We start from the raw sequence: 12085 nt of genomic DNA on the forward strand, positions 1-12085 counted from the left end.
CAGAGGAAGACCCAGGACACGCTGGAGGGACTATGTTTCTCAGCTGGCCTGGGAACGCCTTGGGATTCCCCCGGAGGAGCTGGCCCAAGTGGCTGGGGAGAGGGAAGTCTGGGTCTCCCTGCTTAGGCTGCTACCCCCGCGACCCGAGCCCGGATAAGAGGAAGAGGATGGATGGATGGATGGATGGATGGATGGATGGATGGATGGATGGATGGATGGATGGATGGATACAAAGACACAAGTACAAAAAACAAAACAAAAAGACAACCAATTGACTAAATAAAAGAAACAATAAACCCAAATGGAAACATGAACCAAAAACATGAAAACATAACCCCAAATCCTGACACAAAGAAGAATTGAGGCTTTGTGTTGATCTTTGTGAACCTAATTAAAGTGTAATAATGGACTGTCACCCTCTGATTCATATAGAGGACCTGTTCACAAAACTGGCTGGTGCCACATGTTTTAGCCTGACTGATTTTCAAATCAATTTAATTCAGTTTGCTTATACAGCACCAAGTCACAACAAAACTCTCTGAGTTTCAGGGCACTGTGCAAAAACATTCACTTTCATCAAAAAAGCCAATTAATAAGTTATCTATCTAAAGAAGTCCGTGTATTGCGTTGAATCCTTACTTCGTTGCAGTCTCCCATCCTGAGCAGCACATTGGCAACAGTGGAAATTAAAAACTCCCTTTTACCAGAAAAAATCTCCAGCAGAACTAGCCTCAGGATGGATGGCCATCTGCTTTGACCAGCTGGGTTTGAGATGACAGGAAAAAGACAGACAAACACACAATGATTGGTCCAAGTGTAGTTTCTATTGGAAGAGAGAGTGAGAAAATGTGGTCAAGTTGTCCTCCAGCAGTCTAAGCCTATAGCAGCATAATAAAGGATAGTTCAGGAGAACCAAGCCAACCGTTACTAAAAGATTTATTAAAACAGAAAGTCTTAAGCCTAGTCTTAACAAAAGACAGGGTGTGAGTGTCACATACAAAAACTGGAACTTGGTTCCACAAGTTGGAAAAGACTGATAAGAGAAAATGTTTCTAATTTTAGTGACATTAGGGGGGAGGGGGTAAGCGGTCCTCGTAATATTTTTACTGTATGGGGTTAAAAGACGTATCCTGATCAAAAATAACACCAAGATTTCTTACATTAGAACTGGAGGCCAAATTAATGCCATCCAGTAATCAGTAATCTTGACTGAAAAATAGCAGCTATTCCTCCACTTGACCTATTATTCTAGGAACATGAAAATTAAGACAATTAGTGGAGTGGATTCATTTATTTATATAAAAAACCTCCTCCTGTTGTTGCTAGGTTTAAGTAAGACAAAATAAATTAATATGATGATCAGTTTTTAAATCATTAACAGACTTAGAGGAAATTGATCTTATGTTTTTAATAATCCACAATAATTAATGATTTTATTTTTTGTTCTGGTGTGTGTTTATTTATATAAGATCTTTATGATTTATGTTTCAAGAAATTGTTTTTCAGTTTATTTAATTTGGGCTGTGGTCAAGCTGGCATTTTTTCAATGGGAACTTTGGTGGGTAACAGAGGTGAAGCATCAGAGAGGCGTGTAAGACTACAACTCTGCTTCCTGGACCGGACCCTGGTTGTCAGTAATTTGGGTGACTAAGGAAATTGGTCAAATTCCTGTAAAGAATAATGGCTCCATACAAAGTGGGATGAATGCCATCTCTTCACATCAGACCAGGTTTTCAGCAAAAAGACCTCCAATTACCTATGTAGCCCACGTTGTTTTCAGTATACCACCAGGACAGCCAGCAGTTGAATGACAAGATGTGGCTAAACATGTCATCACTGGTCAGGTTGAGGAGGGGGCCAGAAAAAAACTATGGAGTCCGACATTGTTTTTGCAAAGTTCTGAGCTCCAATTCGGGTAACCAAGTGTCATTACTGCTGAAGTGAATAACAGTCTTAACATATTTAACCTTAGCCTTAATCAGCAGCTTCAGGTACAATTTGATGTTGCCCATGTTGGCCCCCAAAATGCATTTGATTACAGTTGCTGGAGTCCCTAGAGCCATGTTTTAAATTATGGAGCTGACAATTACCAGGGTTCCAGCAGGTGTGAGGAAAATTGGTTTGAAACCTGGATAAGTTGGAGGTGAACTGGAGGCTTAGCCATAGCACTATGCTTACTCTGAATGTCACAAAGCTGGCCTGCTTGGGCTCTGCTGGAGGACCGCTACGCTCAGTGGCTCTGCGCTGTCTAAGGGGACCTGGCTTACTAATGGTTTTCACCAGCGTGGACCCGAGCTTCCAATTCAGACAGCCTCTCCTCCAAAGCTACCATAAGACTACATTTATTATACATACCATTACTGCTAAAGAGCAAGTAAGAACAGAAAAAGTCGGGAGAAAACCAGAAGCCATGTTTAGAAAATGCTAGCTAGAGCTAGCAGATCCCAAATATACTGATAAAAACCAAGAAGTGTGAAAAAAAGGTTTCTCAAGCACAATGCAATAGTAGAAAACAATGGTATAAAGATTATTTGTATACTAGAACATAGAACTGTGTAAAAATTAGACAAATCCAGTAAATCAAAAGATTTCTTGAGAAAATGCATTTCTCCAGCTACCAGCAGGCAAAATAGGAAGTAGCACAATATGTCTTACGGTAAACATCAGCCTGATTTAAGCTCAGCGTACTACCACCTGCCTCTACATTCTGATAGTCACAGTCATATCAATAATTAACTTTTTCAATTCACACAAGTTCCTTGTAGACTTGCTTCAGCACCATCTGCCTGCCAAAAATGATGCAAACAATTCTGAAAGATTTGTCAGGAGTACAGAACTATTTAGATAATTTATTAGTGTATGAACATCATGATGAACACTTCGAAGCTGTTCTACAATGCTTTAATCCTCCTGAAACCCTCAAAAGACACTATCTGTCAGGCATGTGATACAATTGCCAGTGCTTCACCGGCACCATTACAACCTGTCAAGTGTTCCCATAGGGTCCATTTCAACACATTGTTGTGAATAATAATAATACATTTAATTTGAAGGCGCCTTTCAAATCACTCAAGGTCGCCGAACAAAAATACAGAACACAGAAAGAACAGTATAAAACAATAAAAGGCAAATATCAATAAAATCAAACACAATTAATGGTAGAGTATATAATGGCAATAAACAGAATAAGCAAGTTTTAAAAAAGTGAGTTTTAGGGTTAGATTTAAATAAGGACAGAATCAGAATTACAAAAGTGCTGTGGAGGAGAGTTCCAGAGACAAGGGGCTGTGCGGGAGAAGGCTCTGGACCCCACGGTCGTCATGCGAGCAGGATGTAGAACAAGAGAAATGGAAAAGGAGGAATGAAGTCTTTGGGCAGGTGTGTAATAACAAAGATCAGTAAGGTAAAGGGGTGCCAAGTTATGGAGAGCGTTGAAAGTGAGGAGGAGAATCTTGAAGTTGATGCAATATTTTACGGGTCACTCTTTTGCCTTCCTGCCACGCCCATCTACACCTGCCTCTAGTCTTGCTAATTGCTTCACCTGTGCCCACTTTCCAATCAGCTCCTCTGTTTAAAAACCTGGTCATCTCCTCCACACTCCGCTGGATCATTGCTCTTGGTTCCCTGTAGTCTTGTTTGCTCCATGTTATGCCACGCTAAATCTTTAGTGTTTTGCTGCCACGACAGCCTTAGATGAGTCTGCATTCTGGGTTCACCTCCTTCTCCACGGTTACTGACAATAAAATCATATTAGGAGATTTGGAACAAATAAAGGACAAAAATGTAAAAAAAAAAATTTAAAAAATTTATTGTTCTGAGGTGGATAATGAATCACAGCTAAAATAGTGGGAACTGATTTATTTATCTGTAATGCAACACCTTCAAAGGAACTAAACCTGGGTACAGTCACTGGAGATATGTTGAACTTTTTATTGTTTATTGTAAAGTATCGCGAGACCTCCGCCCCGACCTGTTGCGCGGCATTGGCAGGTATAAACAAACCCAGGTGGGGTAGTTTCATTAAGCAGAGCAAAATCATTAGGTTGTTGCCAAATTTCAGTTAAACAGAAAAAGTCGAACTTGTGCTCACTGATTAGATCATTCAACAACAGCCCCTTGTTGGAGAGTAATCGAATGTTAAATAGTCTAAATAAGAGACAAGTGGTGGATGGCTGTGCACTAGCTGACCTAGCCAGATGAGCTAGGATGTTATGATCTGTGGTTTGTCCAGATGATACAGCCAAGCGTGGATGAGAAGACCAGAAGGACCACATTGACTTGCTGTCATCATAAAAGAAGTTTCGCCAGGACCCGCAATGAATATATCTACTTCAGTGGTTGTAAAATGGAATGATAAAGCAAGAGTGACAGTGGAAGTATAGCAGTGAAGACTCGTAGTGGGAGTAGTTCTGCTGATGTGTACTGCAGAGTTGATGTCACTGGTTGGAGTATGAAGAATATGATGATCCAGAAGAGTGTGAGCTACATGGCAAGCCTGTTGATCCACATGACTGCTCCTTGGCTCACCCAGAAGATCCAAAGATGAAGAACTGACAGCTGGATGCCTGCAGCGTCAAGTGAGCTGACAGTCCAAGAAACTGAAGGAATCAGATGTTTTCCGCACTATAGGGGGCACTGGATTATAAGACACACTGTCAATGAATCCATCCATTTTCAAACTTTTTTTTATATATAAGGTGCATTTACTGAAACAAAACAGGCCCCTGTCTTTTTGGAAAATACTGCACCAACATAAGTGTCAAGTATAAATGGTTCCAACCCTCGCTCAGGTCTGAGCGCCATGCCCGGAGCGCTATGCGATGCTACAAGGCATGACTATAACTGAGCCTTAATGCTACAAGTGGTGCGGCTTTGTAATTTACCAAAGTCGTACTAAAACATTACGACTTCTTAATATGGTGCCTTATAGTCCAGAAAATACGGTAATAATTAAAGAGTGGAATTGACTGAACCCCAACATTAACTCACTATTGCACAGGAGACTGGGCGAAAAGCGTTAATTAGTGATGTCACATTGCAAACGTAAGGACAAAATAGTTTTTCTCCGAGAGCAGCAGCAGCCAGATGCGCCAGCGTTCACTCCTGGAAGTTTGTCACAGTTGTCATTGTGGGTCCATTTGAACATGGAATTTACAACTGCAGCTTTGCCATCATATTTGCTGATTTTGGTAAATGTAGCATTTACTCCTAATGCCACAATAAACACTGTCATGGCACTCCTAACATCTGTTTTTGCATGTGAAGGTGCCACCCCTGCACCATCACAATAATGGACCACAGTTTACATCTTCTGCTTTTGCTGATTTCATGTGTGACCATGGCATTAATTCCATCAAAACAAGTGTATACCATCCTCAGACAAATGGATGTGTGTAACACTTTATTAGAGTGCTAAAAGACTTCATTCAAGCAGCACAAACTACACAACAACCCTGGAAGCCTGCAGTTACTGAAGTGCTTCACAGCTTCATCTCATGTGACAACTGGTGAATCCAGCTTCTCACAGGAAGACCACGGAGGACAAAACCTGACATCTTGCCTCCACCGAAGGACAATGGGCAGTATGACCATGTTAGACAAAAAGTGGTTCTACAACAAGCCAAAAATGTACAATACACAAACAAGAAACGAGGAGCTAAACCCACAAAAGTCATTGTTAGAGCTACATTCAGAGTGAAAAAGTCTTTTCATGTGAGTAAAGGAATCCTTTGTCAGTACAACAGCAAACTGGACTGAGTTCATTTGTCCTCAGTAATTGGAAAACATGGAGTGCAGATTAACTGTCACTTTGCCTAAATAAAACACCAAACACTGATACAGCAGAGAAACCCCTCAGCCCAAAACAAACTGTTCTGCAAAAAGAAAGACATGCTCCAACTTGGACAAAAGACTGTATGATGAAATACGTTAGTTTATGATAGTGTTTTGTGTTATATAACGAAGACCTTGTTTGCATTTAAAAACACTTCTGCCAACTGAAAGGTCAAAGATAAATTGCAAATACTTTATTCTGTAATACAGGAATACTATTTGTTTTTTCTGAAAAAATACAATTTTTGCTTCATGTCAATGAGAACATTTGTTTGGGTAACGGGAGAAGTGTTTTGAGTTTTGCACAAAATGCATTTATGTATGTTCTGTTACTTCTTGTCACCGGATGGCGCTGCTGTGACAGGATGTGGCAGAGGAGCATGCATGAGGACTGCAGAGAAAGAGATGACTGAAAGAGTTTTAAGAGAGCCTGTTTGCAATAAAGTGTGAGTTTTACTGGTCATCACTATATTTCATTTACACTCACCACAACACACACTAGCCAGGAAAATAAGACAAAATAGACATGAATTAAATAAAATTTTCTTCCTGAACTTGCCCCATCTGACATTCTAGCCAAGTCAGTGAAGAGGGGAGTGCAGCTGCTATTTGTAACATTATATACACCCACAGTGACACAAAGGTTTCCATTTAATGTGCACACAACAGCAATACAAAGAAATAAACTAAAATACTTACATGACTACTATAATGTTATTTATGCTTTTATTTGCATGAAACAAAAAAAAGTAAATAATGTTTATATTTAGAATAATTGTACCACATGTGTAAAACAACAACAACAACAACAGAAAAAAAAAAAACTATATACAAACCACTTTTAGAGGATGGTAAATTTTAAACCATTTTTCCTTTGCAAATATGTTAACCGGATTGGACCTTAGACTTGTGGGGCTTCAGAGTACTGGGAGTCGCTGAGAATACACAGCCATTTTTACTGAATTCTGAATTGATTTGATTGGTTATCTGTCTTTGTGTTGGTCTAACTACTTTGACATATATTCATGTATCAACACATTAAACTCATTCTGGAGATGGGTGCTATGACATTTGGTTTTTGTAACTTTTGTTCTTTCGGAGAAGTTTCAACTTTATTTAACAGTTTTGGTTTTATTGAAATTATCGGGAACTTTTAATTTTAGCTTTAAATATATTTCTTCAGCTAATTTTGGCTTTTAGATACTGTTGTACAAATTTTAGTTCTCAGTAACTTTTTAGCTAATTTCAATTTTAGCTATTTTGCTCATTTAGCTTGTACAAACTGTTATGTTCATTTTAACTTCAGCTACTCTTTTGCAAATTTCAGTTCTGTTCTTGTTTTATTTTGACAATTATGATTCAGCTTCTTCAACCAATATCATCAATTATTCAACATCCATGCTGAGTTTTCACAGAAAATGCTATTTTTCTAACTGATGTAAATGTTTAAGTTCAGATAGAGGCTGAGGAAGTGAAGTCTCTGAAATTCCCTCACCACTTCAATCATCATTTAATTCTTGTACTCAGAACTCTGCCAGAGCTCAAGAACAGTAGGTGATGCAGAAGAGCTCTTTAATTTTGTTTGAATATGATAAACACTGGCAAGAAAAAGCAATGATAATTGACTGATCTTTGTGAGTAAGCTTTAAGCTGTCCCCAGATACTGTCCTTTCTGCCTCATTTCTGTCTCCTTGCTACCTACAATCTCAATGTCATCTCTTTTTCAGCTGGCTGTCTTCTGAACAGTTTGCTGTATAGCTCCTTTTCCACAATGGTAAGTCTAGGATCTTCCACATACGGTTATGTGTACAAAGTTATTCTTGATTTCAAACATTTCTTGGTCATATCTTAGCATATCTAAGACATTTCTTTTCCATCCATCCATACTTACACCCAATGAGCATTACACAAATGGAGAAGATCTTCTCAGAATTGGTGTTAGGTGAAACGTTTCCAAATCCCACACTTGTCAGACTGCTAAATGTGAAGTACAGAGCTGTAACGTACTTGTCTTTGATTGAAGGCCCTGAACCTGGATTGGAAGATACAGAAACCAATTAAAAACATAAAAAACGTTCTCTAGTGCAGTGGTTCCCAACCCTAGTCCTTGAGGAACACTATCCTGCATGTTCTCATTGTTCCCCTGCTCTTCAGCAGGTCTTCCAGTTCTGCAGAAGCCTGATAATCACTCAGTCATTCAAATCAGGTGTGTCAAAGTAGGTAAACAACTAAAACCTGCAGGATAGTGTTCCTCGAGGACCAGGGTTGGGAATCACTGCTCTAGTGCAACCAATTTAACAGGACATAGTATGAAAAAACAAAACAAATATTTCAGTGACTAACAATTTAAAACAATATACTGTATTTGTGTGTGTGTGTATATATATATATATATATATATATATATATATATACATATACACATACACATACATACATACATACATACACAACTTTTACAGTTTCAGGTTTGAAAGCATTTTATTTAGTGAGTGGTTAAGATTTGCAAAAATTGCTTCAACAGAATACAACCCCTGGTAAAACTCATTGAATCACTTGAATCACCACTCTTGGAGGATGTTTTTTCTATAAGGGTTTTAGTGTCTTGCCCAGGGACACTTCAACATGTGGCATGCAGGCATAATTGAACTTCCAAGTATCTCATGGGAGGACTACTGCTTTAATCATTGAGCCACAGCCGCCCCAATTCCATATTTTTTGCCAAGGTTGGTACAAGTCTAGAGTGTTCTTTTAATTTAAAGACAGGTTTTCAGAGATTGCTGAGTAGGACTCTGTCATATCATACTATCCACGATAATATTGGAATATTAATTTGCATGATGAAAAAAGTGTCATCACAATACCACTGAAATGACAACACATTTAACTCATCAGTCATCAGACCTGTGATGTTATGTCTTAACATTTTCTGTAAAATGCTGGTGGAGATTCTCAGTCATCCAGGCCATGGTAAATTTAAAACAGGTTATAAAACAGAAACAACTGGACTTCTATTCTGTAGTTGAAGACGTTTCGCTTCTCATCCGAGGAGCTTTCTCAATTCAGAAATAGAGAGTGTGGAGTTGAGCTTTTAAAGCTGAGATGTGATGTTGTTGTTTTTGTTTTTTAACTTTTTTGAATTCATTTTGAGTAAACAGAGAGCCACGGGTATCAACTGATCACCACCTAATGATGAGTTATATCTGCTGGTGGGGAAGACTGCTAGTCAGACCTAATAAATCTAAAGAAGTTGTGAAGATAAACTGGGAAATTTTCATGCATCCTGAGGGATGTAGGAGACAGAGTATCATCTGCCTTTTTTCTGCAGATGTAGCTTCAAGGAGCATCTGTGCCTGTCACAGCTGCAACTGGAAGACCTGTTGGTGGACATCGGCATTGTTTGATGCTGTCCCAGATGTGGAGAAATTCAGCAAAGGCATGAAAAAACCTTTTCATTAACCTTTAGAAAAGTTCTAGCAAACTCTCCACCTCATAAAAGAAGAGGCTGGACAGATGTGGTTGACATCCCAGGCTTTGCTTGGTTTGTGCTGGGAACTGCTGACCTGAAACTGCAGCAAAGTGTACCAAGAGAATGACATTTACATTAAGATGCTGAAAGTTCTCGACATTGTGGAGCTGGGGCATTGTAGTTGCCACATCTCTTCAATGCTGCATTAAGGACTGAAATGTCTGGGTGGAAGACCAGGTTTGATGGTCTCTGTTTTCAAAAAAAAGATAACTAAAAGGTTGTGTACCACTGATGAGGGATCATGCTGCTCAGACACCTTTAAAAGCTCTACTCTAGGGTGTTGGAGGCACTCATCAATTGTCAAACCTTGGATTCAGGAGAGGAATATGGAGAAATCTATATATGCAAAGCACAAGGCCAAAAGTTAATATTGGATTCCCATGATCTTTGGACCCTCAGGCGGCACTGCACTGTGAATGGGTCTCATTCTGTTCTGGGCATCACTGCATGGACTCAGCAGCACTTCCACAATTGCTGCTTAAAGCTCTCATGCAAATAAGCCACCATTGTCTTCCCAGTGTCAGATTTGAGCCTGGTTAACCCAATACACAGACTCATCTTAAATAAAAAAAAAAACTGATTTATTAATAAACAAAAGCAAGAAAACAAAAGGCTGACATGGCAGCAAAAACTAACAAAAACATGGAGCTAGACCGGGGGTCGGCAACCCGCGGCTCTAGAGCTGCATGCGGCTCCCTGGAGCTTTTTCAAAAATGTTTGAAAATGGAAAAAGATGGGGGAGAGAAATATATTTTTTGTTTTAATATATGCCCTTTTTTACACGGCCCCTAGTTCAGAAGTCCGGCTCTACTCCGCTCTACTCCGCTCTATAAAGAATGCATCCTGTTCACTCCGGCCAGTTTGCTCGGCAGCAGAGGAACGCCTCCTCGTGTTGTGGGGGGCGGGGCCGCGGCGTGGGGTGGGGGGCGCTACCAAAACTTAGCGCAAGTTGTGTAAACAACAAACGCGCTATGGACAACGTTGGCCCTGTGTTGTTGCTGTTTTTTTAAACTTATGGGGATTCTCCTGAGACTTCAGGAAGAGAGGTGCAGTGGAAGAAATGCTCTGGATGCTGCGATTGTTGCACGGAGTAGGACAGCTGTTATCTGCCGGAGATTTCAGGCTTTACAGCGCCTTCAGCTGGGGGACAGACGGCAGAAACGTAGCAGGGTAAGCTAACGCTGTTGTTTATATTCCTACCATTGCTCTTTATGCTTGCATCTGGCCACACCCACGACCAATGAGTGAACAGGAGCTAAGCTAGCACCGCCCACGAAGCAGGGCTGCCCTGCTGGCCCTGCTCTGAAGCAGCTATATTAGCTATATTAGCTATATTAGCCTATCAGATAGGCTAATATAGCTAATATAGATACATACAGCATGTGTTGCCTTCATTATAAGGCTTCCATAAAGCTTTTAATTTTTTGCGGCTCCAGACATATTTGTTTTTTGTTTTTTGGTCCAATATGGCTCTTTCAACATTTTGGGTTGCTGACCCCTGCACTAGACCATGGCAAGGAAAAAGACCACAAGGACAAGAACTGCATACCAGAATGAATGAACCAGCGTGGAAGTGGAGGAGATGACCAGGTTTTAAAGACGAGGGAAATCAGGAGAAGTGAGCACAGGTGAGTGATTACAAAACTTGGGACAGGTGTAGATGGGTGTGGCAGGTAAACAAGTGATAAACAGAGAAGTGAATGATGACAGGAGAACAACAACACAAGGAGCAAAAACAGAACTAAGACCAAACTAAACATAAAGACGACTAAATAAAATGAAAGAAACAATAAACTCAAACATAAGATGAAAACATAACCCCTGAAAACAGAAACAAAGCACCAAGAACCAAAGTCAAAACTAAACTCAAACATACTAAAATCCATGACACCCAGGGTCAAAGGTCATTTAAAAAGGCAAAGTGGAAAACTGTTTTGTGCTCAGACAAATTGAATTCTGAAATTTCTTTTGGAAACCACAGACACCACTTTTTTCAGACATGTTGCTTCTATAAAACTCAAAATTACCCTATTCTCCCTCCAAAAATGTATTATTTTTTTAAACATTTGATATGTTTATTGTTTCACTGTGAAAACAATAAAAATAAAGTATGGATTTCTGAGATTTGCATATCATTGCATTCTGTTTTTATTTAAATTTTACACCGTGTTTCAACTCTTTTGGAATTGGGTGAGTACAATGTAAAGGAAAATAAATTACTTGACAAGATATTGCTGTATTAAATGCAGGTAAACTTTGAATCACAAGAAGACCAAGCAGTTTATGAACTTTACTGATGCTATTACATCGTGTTTTGCCAAGGTTACAGTATCCTGCAGATGGTGTCTATGTTTAGATAGAAGGTTGGTCTGTATTGTTGATTGTTGTTTACATTAGTATTTACAATTTGAGGTCTGTTTGTTAGGTGGCAGTATATTATATATAATATACTGCCACCTAACCTAATATATTATTATAATATAATAAGTATATTGTGCAGATTCCTGAGGGGTTTCAAATTTAAATGACTTCACTAATCATTCAGCAAATTTTACGACACAGTTATGTATGAGGGGCCGTTTAGGACAAAATGTACGTTTTGTCTCTCACACACTACAAAAGACTCACGCAAACTCAAAAAATATTCACGCACCCTCAAAAAATATTCAAATTGTGTATACACACTACTAAAATGCCACACACGCATATAAATTTTATCTTTCT

General features: G+C 39.3%; 1 protein-coding gene across 1 annotated transcript in view; it reads right to left on the reverse strand.

Annotated features, from left to right (window-relative positions):
• kcnh2b (potassium voltage-gated channel, subfamily H (eag-related), member 2b) overlaps positions 1-12085 on the reverse strand; it is a 235656-nt gene that overhangs the window by 19295 nt on the left and 204276 nt on the right. Inside the window, exon 12 of the mRNA XM_017433948.3 lies at positions 7724-7864. Coding sequence (XP_017289437.1) covers positions 7724-7864 — 141 coding nt within the window. The remainder of the gene's footprint in view (positions 1-7723; positions 7865-12085) is intronic.

This window comes from Kryptolebias marmoratus, linkage group LG21, assembly GCF_001649575.2.
Source record: "Kryptolebias marmoratus isolate JLee-2015 linkage group LG21, ASM164957v2, whole genome shotgun sequence".
NCBI classification, from domain to species: domain Eukaryota; kingdom Metazoa; phylum Chordata; class Actinopteri; order Cyprinodontiformes; family Rivulidae; genus Kryptolebias; species Kryptolebias marmoratus.